The sequence below is a fragment of the Clarias gariepinus genome, chromosome 1 (genome assembly GCF_024256425.1).
Source record: "Clarias gariepinus isolate MV-2021 ecotype Netherlands chromosome 1, CGAR_prim_01v2, whole genome shotgun sequence".
Taxonomy (NCBI): Eukaryota; Metazoa; Chordata; class Actinopteri; order Siluriformes; family Clariidae; genus Clarias; species Clarias gariepinus.
In genome coordinates, this window is record NC_071100.1 from 18,370,988 (window position 1) to 18,395,816 (window position 24,829).

Below are 24,829 nucleotides of genomic sequence, written 5' to 3' on the forward strand. Positions count from 1 at the left end.
AAGCGACGGCGCGGGTGACCGTAAGGAGGCGCTGCGCGAGGCCGAGCGCGCTGAGCCCATAATGGCGGCACATCACGGCGAAAGAGCCGAGCGACCGCCCGCAGCTCAGTGGCGCTCGGTAGATGAACCTAGCCGGGGACAGGGCTACCCGTCGCGGCTAGGCCTCGACACTGCTTCCGAGATTCCGCGACGACGCCGAGGCCAGGGACCGCCGGACTACCGCTGCAATGTTCTCAGGCCTGAGGGACAGCCAGACTACCGCTGCAACGTTCTCAGGCCTGAGGGACAGCGTACACGAGCAGCCGCTAAACTAGCGCCGGGAGGACGCTGGGTAAGCCGCGCTGGGCTTTACGTCGACTGTGTGCTGGACGGCGTCTTACTGTGGGCGCTCGTGGAGCGCCGTCGCAACGTAGAACCCTCGACGCTGAACATTCTCCCTGTGCAGTCCTCCAGGCTTTCAGCCTCAGGTGATCAGCCGTCTGAGCCAGCAAGCAGCCGAGTTACTGCGTCACCCACAGTCACTCCGCCGGTCTCACAGCTGAACTGTGAACCGCTTATCGCCAGGCAGAAGGGCCCCACCCAGTGGTCGCAGGCACCGCTGCAAGACTTTCGGGTGGGGGCACCTATGGGGCAAATGGGCGTGGACCCTCACAGCCAGCTCGATGTCATCTACCGGGTGCGGTTGGCAGGGCGGGCACGAGTTTTGCTCCACCGGGACCGTCTTGCGCCTTGCCAGCTGCACGCCGGGGAAACATCGAACTCTGTGGAGGCCGGACCGCCTCAGGACTACGTTCGCGTTCATCCCTCACCTGCCAAAGGACGCCGGCGTTCCCACCGCCAGCGCCGACCGCCTACACGCCTCCGAAACAAAGTTCGTCATGGTGACCAGGGACGGTCACAGCTCGGGTGGGGGCAGTGTGGCGTGGGCGGGGCGGCGGCTGACGACCAGCATGCCTTGCGGGGTTGTCGGTGTGTTTACCATGTTGGGGAAAAGTGTTTGGGTTGGTGGCTTCGGCCCTGTTTGTGTGTGTGGGGGTGTGACGTGTGAAATGTGCTCCAGTTCAGGCTGACGCTGAATTGGATTTAGGCTCCTGAGTGAAGGTGCTGCTCATGCTATACTGCTGTGTGCCTAATAAAGTGCCCAGCCATTGCATTGGGCAGCAAATAAGCTCACTCGTCTCTCCAGTATTCTTTCCGGCGTAAAAACGCTACAATATGAAATGCACATGCTTGATACTTGTTGATAAGTGTATGTTGATAAGTTGATAAGTGTATGTTGTTAAAGTATTTGTGGACATATAATTAGGAGGAAAAATGTAAATTAAGGAGGCCTTGAAACATAATACAGTAACTGTATTTAAAGTCATTATGTCAAATAAAGTCAGTAGAAAAATCGGTAACTCAATAACTACAATATATTATTAAAACCAGTGAATGCTATTAAATACCTCGAGAATTTTAGAATTTAATTAAACACGAATATACGATTATATATATATATATATATATATATATATATATATATATATATATATATATGTGTGTGTGTCATTTTAATTCAAGTCCAACATTTTAATGATTTGTGATCGGTGCATGGGCGTCAACTCGCACGTTCTGTAATAATCCATTGTCTTTTAGAGCCCAGTACTAAAGCATTCGCTAGTTATCCAGTTGATATACAGGTCAATCTGCATTTGAAAAGGATTAAAAATGAGCAAAATCAACCAGAATCTCTCCCTTTTTTTCTCTCTCTTTCTATATATATATATATATATATATATATATATATATATATATATTATGTTATATAAATATAACAGAATCTCTTAAAGAATATTGAACATAAAATAATAGTGGGCTGGTAGGAACGTTATTTTTCATATAGCTTAAATGGCTGAATGAAATTAAATATACACAATAAATTGATTATTGCGTTTGCTTTACATTTGAGCATTCATGTGTAAATAGATTTTTCATTTTATACATTGGCTTGAAAAAGTATTCGGCCCCCTTGATTTTTTCCACATTTTGTCACATTACAGCCACAAACATGAATCAATTTTATTGGAATTCCACATGAAAGACCAATACAAAGTGGTGTACACGTGAGAAGTGGAACGAAAATCATACATGATTCCAAACATTTTTTACAAATAAATAACTGAAAAGTAGGGTGAGCGTAATTATTCAGCCCCCTGAGTCAATACTTTGTAGAACCACCTTTTGCTGCAAATACAGCTGCCAGTCTTTTAGGGTATGTCTCTACCAGCTTTGCACATCCTTGCCCATTCTTCTTTGCAAAACAGCTCCAGCTCAGTCAAATTAGATGGACAGCGTTTGTGAACAGCAGTTTTCAGATCTTGCCACAGATTCTCAATTGAATTTAGGTCTGGATTTTGATTGGGCCATTCTAACACATGGCTATGTTTTGTTTTAAGCCATTCCATTGTTGCCCTGGCTTTATGTTTAGAGTCGTTGTCCTACTGGAAGGTGAACCTCTGCCCCAGTCTCAAGTCTTTTGCAGACTCCAGAGCACCTTCTTCCACATGTTTGCTGTGTCCCCCACATGGCTTGTGGCAAACTGCAAACGTGACTTCTTATGGTTTGCTGTTAACAATGGCTTTCTTTTTGCCACTCTTCCATAAAGGCCAACTTTGTGCAGTGCACGACTAATAGTTGTCCTATGGACAGATTCCCCCACCTGAGCTGTAGATCCTTGCAGTTCGTCCAAAGTCACCATGAGCCTCTTGGCTGCATTTCTGATCAGCACTCTCCTTGTTGGGCCTGTGAGTTTAGGTGGATGACCTTGTCTTGGTAGGTTTACAGTTGTGCCATACTCCTTTCATTTCTGAATGATCGCTTGAACAGTGCTCCGTGGGATGTTCAAGGCTTTGGAAATCTTTTTGTAGCCTAAGCCTGCTTTAAATTTCTCAATAACTTTATCCCTGACCTGTCTGGTGTGTTTTGGACTTCATGGTGTTGTTGCTTCCAATATTCTCTTAGAGAACCTCTGAGGCCGTCACAGAGCAGCTGTATCTGTACTGACATTAGATTACACACAGGTGCACTCTATTTAGTCATTAGCACTCATCAGGCAATGTCTATGGGCAACTGACTGCACTCAGACCAAAGGGGGCTGAATAATTACGCACACCCCACTTTGCAGTTATTTATTTGTAAAAAATGTTTGGAATCATGTATGATTTTCGTTCCACTTCTCACGTGTACACCACTTTGTATTGGTCTTTCACGTGGAATTCCAATAAAACTGATTTATGTTTGTGGCTGTAATGTGACAAAATGTGGAAAAGTTCAAGGGGGCCGTATACTTTTGTATACTTATCTATACTACCATATCATATATTTGTGTCTAATACTGTTTTATTCATGTTTAACATTACATGCAGTTTGTAATTTACTTGCGATTGTACTTTTAAAATGTGACCTATGTATCTGCAATATAAGCATATTTCACTACTTCAGCAGTGAATGAGAAATTTGGTCGGTCTGGCTTTTAAATAAAGTCCTTATTTAATACAATTTTATCATTTAATTAATTATGTTATTATAAAAATGATTCTTATTCTCTATATTCTTGTCGAGTTTAGTCCTTCATGTCTGCATTTTTTTGTACGCGTTTATCATCCTTTTGATCAAAACGCTGCCTTTTGTTAAGGCTGCGGGTTTATACACGCTGATAAAGGAATTTTAGATGAATTTTAAAGCATATTTTTAGGCCTAAATATTCATTTTTATTTATGGCCAGGTGTATTACAAAGTGAAGACCTGTTCTTCAGTTCTGCACGGTGTATCTGCATGGATAGATTGTGTGTGTGTGTGTGTGTGTACAGAGAATTTGTGTGTGTGTTTGTGACATTATCTTCTCCTTCAAACATGCTTCCAACCAACCAACCAACTCTGGCCTCCAAACTCAGAAGGATACGTGTCATAGCTGATAACTGCTCCTTTGATCTGCTGGTTACAGCGGGGCGCCGACTGCTGATCAGCATATAATAGCCTGTACAAGCCAATCCCTTTCCCCAAAAATAGTGTGAATGTCTGCAACAATCACTAACCATTAAAATGTTAAGAATTTAATTAAACACGAATATATGACTGCTATTTTCATTATATATATATATTTTTTTTCATTATATATATATATATATATATATATATATATATATATATATATATATCAAACTCATGCTAGGGTACTTTTACTACGCTGAAGTACCATTTAAAGCTATTTATTTATTTATCTTTTATTTGCTTACTTACTTACTAACTAGCGAATGCTTTAGTAAAGGTCTCTAAAACAACGACAATATGAATGACAATGGAATATTACAGAACGTGCGAGTTGACGCCCATGCCGCAATCACTAACCATTAAAATGTTATATATATCGATGTGTTTACAGAAACCCAGCATTTTTTTAGTGTACTACTAAAGTACTAATGAATGGAGAAAGCGCAGTCAAAGCCCGGGGATTCTGCGTGCAGTCGTGTTGTGTTCAGCGAGTAGCGCATATTTTTATTAAGTATAAAATATTATATTATAAAATATTATTGATTAAGTGTGTGTGAAAAAATTTTCACCAAAAATGTAACCGATGAGGACTCATGTCCATCAAGATATACAGTATGCTGGAGAAACTCCCAGGTGGGAAGACACTGCTTTGTGTAGTTAGCATCAAAGACAATAATAAATAAATAAAATAAATATCAACAACTTTCACCAAAGAGTCAGAAACGCAGAGTACAGGATGCGTCACACAGCCGCAATATATTATACTATAACCATATTATACCAAAGATAAAAGTGTATATTTTTCTTATTTTAATGTTCTATTCTGAAGGTTTATTTTCCCAGTCATTTCTATTTAAATTGTGATGTCTTTAAATGTATTTTTTTAAATAATAACAATAAACCGATACAAACAGAAGCTATATAACAGTTACAAATAAAATCGTTAGCTAGTAAACCTAATTAGGTAGTCTAAATAATATTTTTTTTTACAAGCCCTTGAGCTGTTTTTAGTGCTTGTTTGGCCAATCAGTTTCCTTGCTGTTTTCCCCGACGCATTCATAATCATTAGTTTTTCTGCAGGTGTGTTGTTTCCCGCAAGAGGTTGTGCGCATGCGGTCCACTACACCGCAAAAATATGTTAGTATATTATGACTGAAATGAAGTGGCTCACATCGGCATGCGTTTCGCACAGCGCCACATAGACAGCGCTTATTTAACACGTATAAATGTGTGTTTGTTGTATTTCTGGGAAAGAGAAATCTCTTATAAATCTCTCATATCGACGCGCGTTTATCTGATTTTAGATCAAAACTTGGCAAAGTGAAAGAGCACACACACGCCGCGGGTTCAGCGAACATTTTACATTCACTAAAAGGTTTATTCACAACCACATTTCAGCCATTCACACACATGCATTGTGCTATGTTGTTTGTACACACTTTCACTTTTCATCTCCCCTTTAATAAAAATGCTCCCGATATGAGCTGACACGAGCAGCTTTGTTTCAGTCAGAATATTTATCTATCATAAAGAGGACTGACATATACTTGCTGATTAAACACTGCATTTTTTAAAAGTGAAAGCGTGTGCGATGTGAGCAGCTTTAATAATTAAATAACAATTCAATGCTAGACATAAACAGCTAAAATCGATGATTATTATTCTTTTGATTATTATTAAGTTCTTTTGCTGTTTGGGTTCAGCGTTGATCAAATAATAACAATAATGTTTTAGACTAATCAGACTAATATCATACAACTTTGTAGTCTTTTAGCACACGCGCGGGTGCGTTACAATAATAATAAGAATAATAACAATAATAAATTCGGAGCACTATTACTACTACTAATAATAATACTGAATAGGGAAAGTGCAGTCAAAGAAATATCATCATTGAGGGATGAAAAAATGAAAAACAAATACATATCAGTATTTACAGTTTGAGCTCGACACGTTTATGAGCTCTGTCGCTTGTTGTCAATGGTTGCCTAAGAGACATAACACATTTTCGGCTCAGTAGACACACAATACTTCAGACTGAAACACGACTGCCCCCTACAGGTAATAAAGGGCATTTTTACAGCAAGTCGCGGGATCCCTTTTCTCGAAAAGTTTTTAATGGCGACATCTGTACAGAGGGTTAATTTTCTTAGTGCCATAATTCCATTGCCCCCTCTTTTAAAATGGTAGAAGATGTTTTTTTTTTTGTTTTTTTTTCGTACTTACAACTGTGTTCAGCACTCTGAGTCCATATGAGTCCCTTGGGGGTCAGCCCTCTAAGCACATCCAGTTCACACTGGGTTCTCTTACTCTTTTCAACAAAGTGTAGTCTCGACTGTCTTTCCTCGTCTTCTTGAAGTTAAGATAAAACTATTATCATTGCACATGATTTGGGTAAGGGAGCTATCTGTGAACCAGATTGATTGGGATACAGTATGGAAAATATATTCTGTGCATCAAAAAAAAATCCAAACCACCAATTTATTTTAAATTTTGTCATAGATTGTATTGGACACCAAAGAAATGTTTTCTAATTAAAGTATCGCAAAATCCCCACTGTAATTTTTTTACTACCAGCAATTGAGAACATTCATGCATATGGTGTGGAAATGTGAGGGGGTTTATGAGTTTTGGGAGAAGTTCTCATCAGTATTGTCCGATATGATAGGAAAAGATATACCAGTGCAACCAGTTGTACTCCTTCTACAAAACTACAAAAAAAAATTTGGTTGGCAGGACTATCATCTGCCAAAAAGATAATTGCTCAGAGATGGCTCTCTTCACGCACTTTATCTGCATGAAACTGGTTATTTTAGTTTCATGATAAACTGTAGTAAGGTTATAACTTTCAACAGCCAGAATAAAGATAGCTAGAACCTCAACCACTGAGGCATGAAAAGCTGTTGGAGATGGCTTAACAGAAAAACTTCAAGATGGTAGATGGTAATTTTGGGTATAATTTAAAATTGTAAACCTCTCATGATTTATGTGTTACTCTACTTATCCTAAGTCTATTATATTGCACACATAATATCTGTATTTTGTATTCATTTATTTTACAGTATTATTATTATTATTGTATTTTATTTTGTTTGTTTGTAATTTTATTATAAGGTAGCCTGGACTTGGGGGACCGCTGGGGGGTGGGGACGGGTGAACATTTGAAGGGGTTCGGAGGGTCAGACTGAGATAGTATACAATAAAAAAAATATCCCAAAACAAAATAATTCCTTTTAGTGAATGTAAGAAGCTGAGACCAACTTCTGAAAAACAACCCCACACTAGTTCCAACATGACTGCTCATCAGTGCACAAAGCAAGGTCGATAAAGTCATGGATGACTTTCTTCGGTGTAGAAGAACTTGACTAGCCTGCACAGAGCCCTGGCCTCAACCTGATAGAACACCTTTGGGATGAATTAGAGCGGAGACTGTGAGCCAGGCCTTCTCGTCTAACATCAGTGTCTGACCACACAAATATGCTTTTGAAGGAATGGTCAAAAGTTAAAACACACTCCTAAAACTTGTGGAAAGCCTTCAAAGATGGGTTTAATGGACCAAATGTGTTCTCTATACCATTTAATGACTGCTGTTTTTGGTCAGAATTTTGCCAAGCACATGAGACTCATGTCCTTTGTCATTTTGAGCAGCCATAGAGGAGGCTTAATGCTGTTTGAGTTTTAAGGTTGAGCAGCTCAACACAGGTATTTTCCTAGATTTGACTTTAAATTAATTACAATATTCCATGTATTTTTTTCATGTAAATTAATTACTTTTTACAGCCCTTTATCATCAATATGTTTATTCTTTACAGAACGCTGTATCTTCAACAACATTGGGTGTCAGCAAGGGAACAACACAATAAGGTAAAACACACTGATCTGTAAGCAGTGACTGATCATATATGATTTCTCTTTTATAAGTTTCTTTATGATTAGCTTTTAGTTTGTACAGTGTGGTGAAAATGTTCAGTGTTGTACAGAATCACTTATAGAAAGTCTCTTACTTACCAGTAACATTTACCCAGAGTGCATCACTGTATTGAGTGTAGTAGACTGGGAATCCTCTTCCAGCTCTGCACCTGTACTGACCTCCATCAGAGACACTAACTGAGCTGATGGTATAGTGGGAGTAGTAGTGGTAGTAGTAGTGGGAGTAGTAAGGGTAGTAGTAGTCGTAGTATGAAGAGGTGGAGTAATATCCTGGAGTCTCAGTCGCAGTGCTCTGTGAGGGTGTGGTCCAGTAAAATGTCCATCCATCAGACTGCAGATTCAGTGTACAGGTCAGAGTCACTGAGTTTCCTGACAGTACATCTTCTTCATGGCTTGATGTAAGATTCGGTCTGACTGTTAAAAAATAAATACAGTTTCAGAATGTGAAGTAGTCTTTACTACACAAATCACCTCTACAGTAAAACACTATTACTCTCTCAGTCATGACACTAAACACCTCAGGACTAATGTCACGTTGTTTATAAATGTTCAGTTATTCAAATGATATAAATGAAAATCTGTAGAGATAAAAAATGTAAAGCATCAATAATATCAAAATGAGAGTCAGAAAATAACTGCCACTTGATGATGCAACTCTCTCATCCCTCTCTATCAGTTTATCTTTATGGGTGTATAAAGTAATATTTATTTTAGAAAAGTTGAACACGAAAAGCAAAAATACACACATACAGTAGAACCTTGGATTATGAGCATAATAAATAAAAGCAATCAGGAAGCATGCTCATATATCAAAACACTCATAAATCAAAGCAACTTTTCCCCATAAGAAATAATGAAAACTCTGATGATTTGTTCCACAAACCAAAATATTCATTTAAAAATAATTAATTCAAAATATAAAGTAAAAATAAAACAAATAACCTTTAAACTTTACCATTGTAAATAGTCAAATTTAATCCTGACATTATTTCTGTTAGTGCGTGTTTCTGCGCGCATGCCCTGTGTGTGTGTGTGTCTGTGTGTGTGTGTGTGTGTGTGAAGCTAAAGATGACTCCCTCCCTCCATCTTGACTTACACAGTAGCCCTCCCTTCTCTCTTATTTGAATGGGCTGTGTGGGATGACACTCTCTCTCTCTCTCACAAACACACACACACACACACACACACACACACACACACACACACACACACACACACACACACACACGGAGGTAAATACTGCTTTATCAGCAAACTTCTTTAACAAGAAATCTCTCTAATAACATTCGAGCGTGTGCACACACTAACGGAATCACTGTTGTAAAGTAAAAATAAAACAAATTGTTTAATCTGTTGGATCAGAGCAGTGTTTCCGTTAGAGTGTGTGTGAGTGTCTGTGTCTGTTTGTGTATCTGTAAAGGCGAGGGAAGGGACGCACACACGCTGATGAAATCAGTGTGTTAACAAGGACGCTAATGACACTTCCTTTTGATTTACGCATGTGCACACTTGTGTTATAATACAACATACACACACAAAAATTGAAGTTGGAAATTAAAAATGCTTTACACGCACACATAAATGGTCATTGTGCTATAGTAAACAGTACATGCGCGCACTGATGTTGACTATACGATTGACGCATGCGCATTGAGACCAAGGAGGGGAGACAATTACCCATAATTTAGCAGCGAGCAAGAGAGAGAAAAAAGAACAAGATCACTTGTGTGATCAGTTGTGATCATGTGGAGTTTGTGTGTCAAAAACAAGAAGCACAAGTGTGCCACATGATATTCGATGATACTTGGTATCATCACCAAATTTTTGGTAATCGTAAATAAGGACACGCTTGTAAATTAAGGCAAAATTCATTAAAACGTTTTGCTTGTCTTGCGAAATGCTCACAAACCAGGTTACTCCACTCCAGTCCGAGGTTCCAACGTAATCGTTATTGGAAGACATACTGTGTTGAGAAACTTTCGAAATTATATATATATATATATATATATATATATATATATATATATCTTTTTTACTTTGCCTAAACATCAAAAAGACAGTGTAACATTGCCATCTTACAGCACTCAATCACACACATAAATAAATGTACATCATCCTGATCACACACAAGAGAGCGCTCATGCACATCAATGAAACTACACAAACTGAAATTTGGGACATGACACACACACAGATACACACACACACACACACATATACAGGAGAGATGTAACACCTCATATCACACATATAATCATAATGAAATTCTTGAATAAAGTGTAAATGTCTAAATTGGTTCTCATTAATATCTGTTATTTCCTGACAGTGTAAATAAAAGTTGAGGAGAAATGTGTCACATTGATCAGTATAAAGTAAAATAACAGAAAAAAGAGCTGTACAATCATAACAAAGAGAGTTGGTTTGTCATACATAAAAATCTGGAGAAAAAAAATCTAAAACTAGTGATAAATGTTACATGTACTGTATACACTGACACACTCAGGTACAGAGAGTGAATGTGTGTGTGCACCCTGCAATGGATTGGCACCCTGTCCAGTACCCTGCTGCATACTGTAGTTCACACACATTAAGTACTTTAGAATCTTGTGAGAATGTAAATATTACACATCTACATAAGTAGTACAGTATGTCTGAATAAAGCCATGAGGAACATTTACACTAATAGTGATTAGTTACTTTTAGGTAACTGTTTTTTTAGCTAACTGTTTTAAAAGTGTTTTTTATTTTTTTTATTTTGATGATTTTTGATTAAATTTGAATATTACTTAAGACCAGTGAAAAAATATTTTTAACATAGAAATGCTGGACACCTGAAACGTATAAACATGTACAGCACTTAAAACTCGGTCGGGGCTCCATGAAATACTGCAGCAATGTGGCATGGAGTCGGTCAGTCTGTGGCACTGCTGAGGTTTTATTGGAAAACCAGGTTGCTCTGATAGCATCCTGCAGCTCTTCTGAGTTGTTGGGTCTGTTGTCTCAGATCTTCCTCTTGACAATAACCCATAGATTCCTTACAGGATTTAGATCGGGCGAGTTTGCTGGCCAGTCATGCACAGAGATACCATGGTCCTTAAACCAGGTATTAGTAGACAGTGTGGGCAGGTGCCAAGTCCTGCTGGAAATTGAAATCAGAATCTCCATAAAGCTGGTCAGCAGGGGGAAGCATGAAGTGCTCTTAAACCTTCTTGGTACTTCTCATCTTTCATTCACGATATAGGTGTGAAATTATCAAACCGGTTTTGCTGATGGGGAAATTGGCAGAATTGGGGGCTTTAAAACGAATTAACAAGACCAAGCAGACATCTCTGCCAATTTTTTTTTCCACGAGCAAAACATAAAATAAATAAAAATGTTTAATGTTGGCAATCAAATCAGACTTGATAGTTGGATTTGATACTTTTCAAATGTAATTCATACATTTACTGAATATATTCAGATCTTGTAAAATAATGAAAACTGATGTCTCCGTTTCCTTCCTAGACCTTTTGTCTGCATCACAATAAACTGAAGCTCAGCATGTCTTCGTTTCCTCTTTTAATCTGTGATATTTAAGTAAAATTTATTTTGCGTAAAGGTCTAAATATTCCTTTTTATTTATGGACAGGTGTATTATATTTGATCTGCATTAATTTCACCACAAACAAGTTGATGGAAATTAATGGCTGATCCTGTCTGTTTATTTGTTTAAGTTAAAATCAGCGTGCATGCGCATTGACTAAAACTGTGTGAAATGCACTATGTGCTACTGGAATGTAGAAATGTACATTTTTCATTATTTATTAAAGAAAATTATGATGATCGTAACAGCATAAAAAAAGCACAAAGTATAACATGACACAAAACCCTTTTGGGATTTTCTAATTATACATGATAAAATCTCACTGTGTTAATGTTTACCTGCATTAAATTCAATGTAAATAAGAAATGACTATTTTTAATTTAAATTTAAATTTTGTACTGTAATTTTAGTACTATGATTATGCGTTCGTTTAATTGCAATGTTTGGCTTGAATTTATATCTACAGTATTATGTGCACCTGCCGATATGCTGCAGCTTATTAATGCTTGAGAAAATGAACTAAGGTCTAAGACCTCAGTCTATGGTTATAGAGCCACTTAGCAGCGCAAAGCCGGCAAACTCAAACTTCCTATGCCACCGCCGTGTGCCGCAATGGTAGCAATGCAATTCTGGTTGAGTAACATCTGTAAGTTCGTAAGTCAGATTTGTTTGTAAGTCGGACAAAGTGAGTCCCCTTTCCATACACTTCCAAGTGGCCGAAAGAAAAGGCCCCTTTCCCAACACGTCCATGAGGCCAAAAACAGTAACCGCGCATAAGAAAATTTATTTTACAATAAAATGTTGTCCCCCATATGAAATAATGAAAACTCCAATGATTTGTTCCACAACACAAAAATATTAATAGAAAAACGATTAATAGAAAATATAAAGTATGATAAAACTAATTAACCTGCACTTTACCTTTGAAAATAATCACTCCCGACAGGAGAGGATAAGGAAGAGTGTCAGACTTTTACACACGCGCGCACACATACGGATGTTGACTTTTTTTTCAATTTTTTTCACTGTATTGGACTGTGAACTCTGTTTTGTTGAGGATTTGCCCAAAATTAGGACTATTCTCTATTGAGACAGATTTACAGAATGGCCATTTTCTATCATTGTGCTTCTGGACTGAATTATTGAAACAGGTGTGGCCTCATTTCTCCCGCACCCCCACACAATATACCGGACTTTAGACATTTTATACATTCACTTATACACTGAAAATATTGTATATAAAAGGTCTGTTTTTATCTGCAGGAATATATATATATATATATATATACACTACGTTCCAAATTTTTACGCAAATGATATCTTTATCTGATTTTCATAATTAGTCAATGCAAATGACAGTCAGGTATAATTTTCTAGTTATCAACCATTAGTGTATAATTTAAATTTTATTGAACAAACCTCCTATTGATAACAATATTTATTTCAAAAATAAAAAACTGAAAATGCACTGTTGTAAATTATCATGCACAACAGTGTTAAAACATTTTATAGGCTGTAAAGAACTGAAAATGGCCTTTTTTTAAATTTGCAGCTTTAGGGGGTCATATTTACTGAAATTAAAAGCTATTTTAATCAAAAACATCCTAACAGGGCATGTTGCATCTTGACATAGGACCCCTTTTTTTAATATCACCTTCACAACCCTTGCATCCATTGAACTTGTGAGTTTTTGGACAGTTTCTGCTTGAATTTCTTTGTGGGATGTCAGAATAGCCTCCCAGAGCTGCTGTTTTGATGCAAACCGCCTCCCACCCTCAAAGATCTTTTGCTTGAGGATGCTCCAAAGATTTTGGGTTTGAGGTCAGGGGAGGATGGTGGCCACAGCATGATTTTTTATGCCCGTAGCAGCCAATGACACCAAGGTATTCTTTGCAGCATTAGATGGTGCATTGTCGTGCATGAAGATGAATTTGTTACAGAAGGCACGGTTCTTCTTTTATTACCATGGAAGAAAGTGGTCGGTCAATATACTTTGCAGAGGTCATGTTCACACATTCAGGGACCCTACAGGGGCCTACCAGCTCTCTTTCCATGATTCCGCCCCAAAGCATGACTCTGGAACCTCCTTGCTGATGTCGTAGCCTTGTTGTAACATGGTGGCCAGCCACCAACCATCCACTACTCCATCCATCTGGACCATCCAGGGTTGCACGACACTCGAGACTGTTTAAAAATTAGTCTACATGTATGCCTGGGCCCACTGCAACTGTTTCTGCTTGTAAGCATTGGTTAGGGGTGGCTGAATAGTAGGATTATGCACCACTGCAAGCCTCTGAAGGATCCTACACCTTGAGTTTCGTGGGATTTCAGAGGCACGAGTAGCTTCAAATACCTGTTTGATGCTTTGTAATGGCATTTTAGCAGCTGCTCTGTTAATCCGATGAATTTGTCTGGCAGATACCTTTCTCATTCTGCCTTTATCTGCACGAACCTGTCTGTACACTAAATCAGCCACAAATGTCTTCACAGTATGATGATCACACTTAAGTTTTCTCGAAATATCTAATGTTTTCATACCTTGTCCAAGGCATTGCACTATTTGACGCTTTTCAGCAGCATAGAGATTCTTTTTCTTTCCCATATTGCTTAAAACATGTGGCCTGCTTAATAATGTGGAACAACCTTCTTCAGTACTTTTCCTTTGATTGGGTTTATCTGGCAAACTAATTATCACACGTGTCTAAAATTAATTTCAGTGATCCAAAGAGCCCATAGACACAACACTATCCATGAGTTTAATTTAAAAACATTTAATGTTTATGACACTTACATCCAATTTGCATAATAATTTGGAACACAGTGTATATATATATAGTGTGGCGTGGGCGGGGTTTGGCACTACTAACCATCATGCTTTGCGGGAGGGGTTGTTAGGTGTTCACCCTGTCGAGGAAAGGTGTTTGGGTTAGTGGCTTCGGCCAGGGTGTGTGTGTGTGAGTCAGAAGTGTGTCTTTAGTAATGTCAATGTGTGGTTTATGTACTGTGATAAATAAATTACTCCCAGCCATTTGCATTGGGCAGCAAGGAAGCTCACCCGTCTCTCCAGGTCCCTTCGTAGCAGTGAAAAACGCTACATTGGTGTCAGAAGTGGGATGGAGAATAACGGGTTAGAGCGCACCCCGGAGGAAGCTACAGCTCCGTGCGCCGTCAGCCGGCGAGGCGACCTGCAGCTGCACCTGCCGTCCTACGATGGCGCTGTCGAGCCCTACATCGCCCAGGTGAAGCTAGCCGCAGACTTTGCGGGCTGGTCCCCGGCGGAAACAGCCGTCCGGGTGGCTCTCTCGCTTGAGGGTGAGGCGCTCCGGTCGTTGGAAGACCTCCGGGCGGATGAGAGGAAGGACTGGGCGAAGCTGCGGGAGTCGCTCCACTTCCGGTTCGGCGCGGGTGACCGTCAGGAGGCCGCGGGCGAAGAGCTAGCGACCCGCGAGCGGAGCGCCTCCGAGCCACTGGGGGCGTTCGCCATGGACGTGAGATCTCTCGCTCGCCGGGGCTACCCGGAATTCGGGCCCGTCCAGCAGGAAGAGCTAGCTCGCCGTGCGTTCCTGCGGGGAATTCGGCCGGCGCGGCTGCGCGAGCACCTCCGGTTAGCGGCACCGGCTTCCCTGTCTGAGGCGCTACGCGAAGCCGAGCGTGCCGAGGCCATCATGGCAGAACATCGCGGCGAAAGAGCCGAGCGTTTTCCCATGGCTCGGGGCCGCTCGGTAGGTGAACCTAGCCGGGGACAGGGCTACCCGTCGCGGCTAGGCCTCGATTCAGCATCCGAGATTCCGGGACGACGCCGAGGCCAAGGACAGCCGGACTACCGCTGCAACGTTCCCCGTCCTGAGGACAGCGTACCCCAGCAGCCGTTACAACCAGCTGGGGGGAAGCCGCCTCCCACAGCCGTCTCTGTTTCCCCAACTGCCGGGCCTAACTTTCGGTCAGGACGTGTAGGAAATCGCGCGGCGTCTACGTGAACTGTGGCCTGGACAACGTTTCGCTACGGGCGCTCGTGGACACCGGCTCTACAGTTTCGCTGCTGCGCTGGGGAGTATTGGAACAGGGCGAGCGCGGTTGTATGCTGCCGGCCCCAGGCTTGACCATTCGCACCGTATCGGGGAGCTATTTGGAAATACGGGCCTGTCGCACTGTGCGAATACAAGTAGGTGCAATCAGTCTTTCTCATCCATTCTTTGTGGCAGACATTGAGGATGATTGTATCTTGGGGTTGGACATTTTGGAAAGGTGGGGTGCGGTACTGAATCTCGCTGACGGAACGTTACGTGGTAACTTCGGGTTAGCCAGGTTGCTAGTTCCCAAAGCGCAGCCGGACGTGTTAGTAGCGCGCACCCGGGGGGCGGAACTTCCGGTGGACGCGCCGTGTAAACATCCGGTAGCAGACCGAGCGAGAATAATGGCCGAGCTTATGCAGCGTAGCAGTGTGGGGCTAAGTCAGACACAGACCGACACAGTGAAGTCCCTGTTACATGAGTTCGCGGACATTTTCGCGGTAGATGAGCGCGAGCGCACACATACTAATTTGGTGCAGCACACGATTGATACGGGTAACGCAGCTCCTGTTCAGTTACATCCGAGACGCCTTCCTTTAGCTAAACGAGCTATAGCCGAGCAGAAGCTGCGTGAGATGGCCGACTCGGGCGTCATAGAGCCAGCGTCCGGACCGTGATCTTCACCGGTTGTTTTGGTGCGTAAAAAGGACGAATCGTGGCGGTCTTGTGTCGATTACCGGCGGTTGAACGAGGTAACGCGCAAAGATTCTAATCAGTTGCCGCGAATAGATGATGTGCTGGAACATGTTGCGGGCTCGGCGTGGTTAAGCTCATTAGATCTGCGTAGCGGGTACTTGCAAGTAGAGCTCGCCCCGGAAGCACGACCTAAAACCGCGTTTTCGATCGGGCAAGGGCTATGGCAATTCCGGCGCATGCCGTTCGGCCTATGTAACGCTCCAGCTACGTTCGAACGGTTGATGGAGAAAGTGTTGGCCGACATTCCTCGCAATCGTTGTGTCGTCTACCTGGACGATTTAATGGTGCACGGCAAGGAGTTTGAGGTCGCGCTAGCTAACCTACGGGAGGTATTTTTGGCTATCCGGCGGGCGAATTTGCGGCTTAACCCGAAAAACTGCCAGCTGTTGCGGCAAGAGACCGTGTTTCTGGGACACGTGATTAGCGCTCAAGGGATTGCCACCGATCCAGCCAAAATTGCTGCGGTACAGAATTGGCCTGAACCGTTAACCGTGTCGCAGCTACACACCTTCCTCGGGTTAGCCTCGTACTATCGTCGGTTCGTGAAGAATTTTGCCACGATCGCTAGTCCGCTGCACGGGCTCACAAAAAAGAATCAGCCGTTTCGCTGGGACGGGGTGCATGCGCGCGCTTTCACTCGGTTACGGGAAGCTCTGGTCACGTCGCCCGTTCTCGGATATCCTGACGCGTCACGTACGTTTATCCTCGACACGGACGCGAGCGATGTAGGGCTAGGGGCTGTCCTGTCTCAGGTTTCCGAGGGTAAAGAGCGTGCTATCGCCTACTTCAGCCGCGCGTTGTCTGGACCGGAGAAAAATTACTGCGTCACGCGGCGCGAGCTGCTAGCGGTCGTCGCGGCCCTTAAACATTTTGGGCCGTATTTATATGGGCAATCCTTCTCGCTGCGGACCGATCACGCTTCGCTGGTGTGGCTGCTTAGCTTTAAAGAGCCCAAGGGGCAGTTAGCGCGCTGGCTCGAGCGGTTGCAGGATTATAATTTTACCGTTCAGCACCGAGCGGGAAAACTGCATGCTAACGCCGATGCTTTATCCCGCCGGCCGTGTAGCAAAGAGCGTTGTCGGCACTGCGAGCGGGTTGAAGAGCGCGTGGGTAGTCGCGTCATCGAACATTCTCCGACCCCCGTGAATCAGAACATTCTTCCTGCGCAGTCCTCCGGAGCCCCCGTTAATAATCAGCCGACCGAGCCGGCGTGCAGCCGAGTTACTGCGTCGCCTACATCATCACCTGTAGTCGTTCCGCCGGTGCCGCAGATGGACTGTGATCAGCTCATTGCTGAGCAGGAAAAGGATCCGGCACTGCAGCGGGTACTAGGTTGGGTTAACGCGGGCCAGAGACCGGATTACGCCGCAGTGGCTCACCTGGGACAAGAGGAAAAGGCCCTCCACTCGCAGTTTAATCGACTCGTGTTGCGGGGGGGCTTACTCTACCGCCACTGGAAACGGCCGTGCGGCGCTGGCGGATCTTTTCAGCTGCTGGTGCCACGGACTCTGCGGGCACGTGTGTTGGGGATGGTCCATGGGCACGCGGGCGCGGGACACTTTGGAGTCACTAAAACGCTGCGGCGGTTGCGCGCTCGTTTCTACTGGCCAGGCTGCCACACGGATAGTGAACTCTTTGTTCACAGATGCGACATCTGCACGGCAAAGAAGGGCCCTACCCAGCGCTCGCGCGCACCCCTGCAAGACTTTCGGGTGGGGGCACCTATGGAGCGTGTGGGCGTGGACATTCTCGGGCCGTTTCCCATTTCCGATCGCGGGAACCGGTATGTGCTAGTGGCCATGGACTACTTCACCAAGTGGCCGGAGGCATTTGCTGTGCCTGACCAGAGCGCTTCCACCACCGCCCGAGTGCTGGTGGATGAGGTGTTCAGCCGGTTTGGCGCCCCGGAGCAGTTACACAGCGATCAGGGGCGTAACTTCGAGGCGGAGGTGTTTGCGGCGGTGTGTGAGCACCTCGGGGTGAAAAAGACCCGCACCACGCCCCTTCATCCACAAAGTGACGGCCTCGTGGAGCGGTTCAATCGGACGCTCACCACCCAACTCGCCGTGCTGACCAGCGACCGGCAGAAGGATTGGGACGAACATTTGCCTCTCGTGCTGTGGGCATATCGCACAGCAGTGCAGGAGTCCTCACAGCTGACGCCAGCTGCGTTAATGTTCGGGCGCGAGTTGTGCACGCCTGTGGACCTTGTGTTCGGGCCACCTCCACAGTCTGATTTACCCACGAAGCCTGGGTTGGATTATTTTTGTTATTTGAAAGACAAGTTGTTCCGTGTTCACGAATTGGCGCGTAGACACTTGGCGGACACCGGTGTTAAACAGCGCCGCGTGTATGACACTCACAGCCGAGGGCGAGACTTTGCTACTGGGGAGCGGGTTTGGGTGTATTCCCCCGGAAGGAAACGGGGGCTCTCGCCTAAGCTCATGTCTCACTGGGTGGGCCCCTGTACGGTAATCGCCCAGCTCTCTGAGGTAGTCTACCGGGTAAGGTTGACGGGGCGGTCGCGAGTGGTCGTGCTCCACCAGGACCGTCTTGCGCCCTACCAGCCCAACGCCAGCGAGACCTCGAACTCTGGGGAGGCCGGTCCGCCTCAGGGAGAGGGTAGCGGCCCTCCTTCCCCCGCAACAAGACTCAGGCGTTCACAACGCCAGCGCCGACCACCGTCACGCTTCCAGGACTGAGTGCGCCATCGTGACCGGGGACGGTCACAGCTCGGGTGGGGGCAGTGTGGCGTGGGCGGGGTTTGGCACTACTAACCATCATGCTTTGCGGGAGGGGTTGTTAGGTGTTCACCCTGTCGAGGAAAGGTGTTTGGGTTAGTGGCTTCGGCCAGGGTGTGTGTGTGTGAGTCAGAAGTGTGTCTTTAGTAATGTCAATGTGTGGTTTATGTGCTGTGATAAATAAATTACTCCCAGCCATTTGCATTGGGCAGAAAGGAAGCTCACCCGTCTCTCCAAATGCCTGCTTAGCGGTGAAAAACGCTACTATATATATATATACACACACACACACACACACACACACACACACTCACCTAAAGGATTATTAGGAACACAATACTGCCTTAGGGTTAGGGTTAGGGTTTACTGCCTTAATTCTATGTGGCATTGATTTAACAAGGTGCTGAAAGCATTCTTTAGAAATATTGGCCCATATTGATAGAATAGCATCTTGCAGTTGATGGAGATTTGTGGGATGCACATCCAGGGCACGAAGCTCCCGTTCCACCACATCCCAAAGACATCCTCTATTGGGTTGAGATCTGGTGACTGTGGGTGCCATTTTAGTACAGTGAACTCATTGTCATGTTCAAGAAACCAGTTTGAAATGATTCGAGCTTTGTGACATGGTGCATTATCCTGCTGAAAGTAGCCATCAGAGGATGGGTACATGGTGGTCATAAAGGGATGGACATGGTCAGAAACACCGCTTAGGTAGCTCGTGGCATTTTAACAATGCCCAATTGGCACTAAGGGGCCTAAAGTGTGCCAAGAAAACATCTCCCACAGCATTACACCATCACCACTAGCCTGCACAGTGGTAACAAGGCATGATGGATCCATGTTCTCATTCTGTTCATGCAAAATTCTGACTCTATCAGACCAGGCAACATTTTTCCAGTCTTTAACTGTCCAATTTTGGTGAGCTTGTGCAAAATGTAGCCTCTTTTTCCTATTTGTAGTGGAGATGAGTGGTACCTGGTGGGGTCTTCTGCTGTTGTAGCCCATCCGCCTCAAGGTTGTGCGTGTTGTGGCATCACAAATGCTTTGCTGCATACCTTGGTTGTAACGAGTGGTTATTTCAGTCAAAGTTGCTCTTCTATCAGCTTGAATCAGTCGCCCCATTCTCCTCTGACCTTTAGCGTCAACAAGGCATTTTTGCCCACATGACTGCCGCATACTGGATGTTTTTCCCTTTTTCACACCATTCTTTGTAAACCCTAGAAATGGTTGTGCGTGAAAATCCCTGTAACTGAGCAGATTGTGAAATACACAGACCGGCCCGTCTCGCACCAACAACCACGTCACGCTCAAAATTGCTTAAATCACCTTTCTTTCCCATTCTGACATTCAGTTTGGAGTTCAGGAGATTGTCTTGACCAGGACGACAGCATATATATATATATATATATATATATATATATATACATAGCTTCAAATGTAACAGTTGTAACCACTGAGTCACTGTGTCACCACAATGAAAAATATAAAAAATATCTCCGATATCTTTCTACATCAATTCATATTAATGAGTGTATACCAGTTTGAGGAACTACAAACATGATCTTTATTTGAAACATATTTGTAAACTGTTAAAATGATTGTTTGAAAAATGAAAAATTTGTTTTGCCTAAATATTAATAAAACTGGCTAATGGTGCCACATCACAGAAAAAAAAATCAGAGTCGTTAAGATAAAAGAAAAAGAAAGTTCTTATAATGAGGCACAGTTAGAGTGTAGCTCTTTGATAAACAAATGAACAAATCTGAAAGCTGAAGTTTGTCCAAAACTTTAAGTATTATAAAAACTAAAAACTGTCACTCACCTGGTACAGGGGTAGACTGATGTTGAGTAATCACTGTCACACAAAAAAAAAAAAAAAAAATATATATATATATATATATATATATATATATATATATACACACAGTATGAACTCATTCCAAAAAACATCATTTAAACATGTAATAAGACATTAAAATGTGAAACAGTATCTGTTCATGTGTCAGAGGTGAATTGAGTCATTTCAACCATCACTACTAATGAAGTACAATGTGGAAAACTGATTTAGTGGCAAAATTAACAATTCTAAAATTTCTAGATCTTTGTCACTATGGCTCATGTCTGAATTAGAGTGCATCTGCTGTCCTCTTTTCCTAACTATTCATTTTTAGGAACACCAAGTGTCAGCACGGAAACTAAAGATAAAAGATTAACAATAATGATACAAAAATCTAACTGAGTATAATTTTATTGGTCTTTTAATATTTATACTTAATTAATGAAATACAGTATAATCTTGGATTGTGAGTAACTTGGTCTGCGAGTGTTTTTAACACTAGAAGCGCCGAGCAGCGGTCATTTGACCGCAAGAGGGTAAAAAAAAAAAATACTTCACACTCGATCAAATTCCAGAACCCTCCTTTCATAACTTTTCCCAGTTCTGTGAGCTTAATTACCCTGTATGCTTACATTTTCAAAACTGCACCAGTAAAAGCCAGTATAAAGCTATTTTGCTCTTATTTACGTGAAATCGCTGACAGCTGCGCGGCGGCATGACGTTTCCTGCCTTTTCGAACCTGCGATTCTCATTTCTCTCAGCAGATGGTGCAAGGAATCGCGCCAACTATCTATGCGTCATTCAGTGCGTATATGTAACTATCTCAGGTTTTATTCCATATATGCAGTTTATTTTACGTATATATATATATATATATATATATATATATATATATATATCGACAACTCGCCATTCATTCTGGTGTTGATAATCAGCGATATTTTATAAGGACATTTAGGGGATTTCGCTCTACTTAATTTTATAACGTTTTGTGAAAATTCGTTAGTTTGTTCATTCTGTTAGAAGCTTTCGTGAAATTATCTCTAGAACAATATTGTTTTACTTATTACATATGTAATGACCCCTCCTGAGGATATAAAGCCTCATTATTAAATTTGTATAAATCAGATCTACCACAGCAGATAATAAACTATGCTATGTCATAACCGAAGCAAACACCACGATTATGCCTCGTTTTGTTCAGTGTTGCTAGGCAACGGACCACGCGCCTAATCGGCGGGAACGTGGTTCACTTGGTCGCGGTGTATTATAAACCTGCGGAATGTTTCACTGCTTATGTTCATGTAATAAAAGCGAGGGAAATGTGGAAGTGATGTGTGGCCACTGAATGAGAACTAAACCAAAGATTTCGGTAATTACACTGAGTGTAACATCTGCATAGTGACACTAAACAACTTCACTTTTCGATTTACCTCTGAGAAAAAAAGCTGTATTTTGTTTGTTTATATTCAGAGTAACACCTTCCAACCACCTCTCATAGTCTATTGTTAGTTTTAATGATTTGGCAGAAACTAATTATCACTACATAAGTACCCCAACACCACTGATCATGAGTTTCAGCTGAAACTAATTCTATACATGCAACAGAAAATGTAGATGCAGATTCCAAATGTATAAAGATGCATGATATATATATATATATATATATATATATATATATATATAATGCTATATATATATATATATATATATATATAGTCTTTATCCACACTCAGCGGTCATGGAGTGAAAAGACTTTGAAGCAGTTTTTTTCTAAGCTTGAACTTATCAAGTGTGTGTGTGTGTGTGTGTGTGTGTGTGTGTATATATACATTTCAAATAAAATCGCTATTACTTGACCCTGAAGATTACAAAATGAAAAAATTGTCTTCTTTATAAACAGCTTATACTGTGCGTCGAGATGCTGAAATCCCTTGCATGTTGCTCCTCAATTTTGTGCTTCCATTTCAAGTGAAGAGATATTTGACCCACAGCTTAGAACAAAAGAACTGTAGGTGTGATCACAACCCCCTCCGAACGACCGTGCCATAAATCACTGACCACCTCAGAAGTTCCCTCCAATGTATGCTGATGTTTTGCAAGTATTTTTGCAAAACTATGGCACTCTCTTGAAAGGTTGTTGGAATGTGTTATTCATTTATTTATTCTATACAAGGGCACTAACTACACAGACCAAACTGTTACCTTATTTTATTCTTATACTCATCGCTGTGCTTGTTGTAACTGAAAAAACGCTGCAACTGCGTCAGGGGAGGTGTGTGTGTATATATATATATGTGTGTGTGTGTGTGTGTGTGTGTGCGCGCGCGCGCTGCAGCCTGTGAATGAATACGCACAGCAGAGGGACATGAGGGATATCTAATACCGTATTGTGTAGTGTCCCTTTTTCATTGGATTTTTCTGCTACTGCAGATCAGTTTATCAACTTATAATATATAAATTTTAGGAACATATTAACATGTGCAGACATTTAGTTGAGGGCCCTGCCCCTCTTGCCCCTGAATAGAGCCAGCCTCGATTACACACACACACGCACACACACACACTATATATATATATATATATATAGAATTAGTTTCAGCTGAAACTCATGATCAATGGTGTTGGGGTACTTATGTAGTGATAATTAGTTTCTACCAAATCATTAAAACTAACAACAGACTATGAGAGGTGGTTGGAAGGTGTTACTCTGAATATAAACAAACAAAATACAGCTTTTTTTCTCAGAGGTAAACGGAAAAGTGAAGGTGTTCAGCTGTTTAGTGTCACTATGCAGATGTTACACTCGGTGTAGTTACCAAAATCTTTGGTTTAGTTCTCATTCAGTGGCCACACATCACTTCCACACTTCCCTCGCTTTTATTACATGAACATAAGCAGTGAAACATTCCACAGGTTTATAATACACCGCAGCCAAGTGAACCACGTTCCCGCCGATTAGGCGCGTGGTCCGTTGCCTAGCAACACTGAACAAAAGGAGGCATAATCGTGGTGTTTGCTTCGGTCATGACATAGCATAGTTTATTATCTGCTGTGGTAGATCTGATTTATACAAATTTAATATTGTTTTAGCGATAATTTCACGGAAGCGAAATTCTAAATCGCGCAGAACTAAATCGCTGCTCCGAGACGTTCAGAAGCTTCCAATAGAATGAACAAACTAATAAATTTTCTCCATACGATATAAAATTAAGTTGAGCTTTCCTTTTTGTTATAGTACGAAGCCCCTAGATGGACAAAGCAGGAGAAAAAACGGCAGAAAAATGTCATGCCAAAAACTTTGGGTTATAATGCAAAACATGACTTGTTTTTTCTTCTGTCGTTTTTTCCTCTTCCTTTGTCCCCTTAGAGACTCTGTAGTAGGTTTTCTAAGATAAATATGAAAAAAAAGATACCGCTGATTATCAGCGCAGGAATGAATGGCGCATTGTCCAAGTGCAAGTTGATCTTGGAGCTAAACTATTTGCTCTTGGTGAAAGCGCCATCTAGCGATCATTATGTGTCAGCAGCAGCTTCCCATTCAAAACAATAGGCGGTCAAATGACCGCTGAACCGCGTTATTAGTAGGTGACACTGGAAGATTAAAATCTTTTAATAAATTGTAACTTTATTTTTCCTGTCTCTCATCAGAGTTTTCATTTCTTAGGAGGAAATTTGCTTTGATATAAGAGTGCTTTGGATTAAAAGTCTCTGGAATTAATTATGCTTACAATACAAGGTTTAACTGGGAAAAATAGTGCTATAAAATAATAATTCTGATGTACACATCCTTATTTATTACTCCACTACATCTCTCTCTCGCTCTTTCTGTCTTTCGTTCTCTCTGTCCCTCATACACTTACACACACATTCACACACACACACACACACACACACACACACAAACCCACACACATGAGATAAGGTGAGATATTCA

The 24,829-nt window shown here is 42.1% G+C and overlaps 1 protein-coding gene across 1 annotated transcript in view; it reads right to left on the reverse strand.

Annotated features, from left to right (window-relative positions):
* The window catches only part of LOC128520545 (Fc receptor-like protein 5), a 192,135-nt gene that overhangs the window by 66,964 nt on the left and 100,342 nt on the right, over positions 1-24,829 (reverse strand). Inside the window, exons 12-13 of the mRNA XM_053494830.1 lie at positions 20,878-20,910; positions 8,041-8,376 (exon numbers count right to left, since the gene is read on the reverse strand). Coding sequence (XP_053350805.1) covers positions 8,041-8,376; positions 20,878-20,910 — 369 coding nt within the window. The remainder of the gene's footprint in view (positions 1-8,040; positions 8,377-20,877; positions 20,911-24,829) is intronic.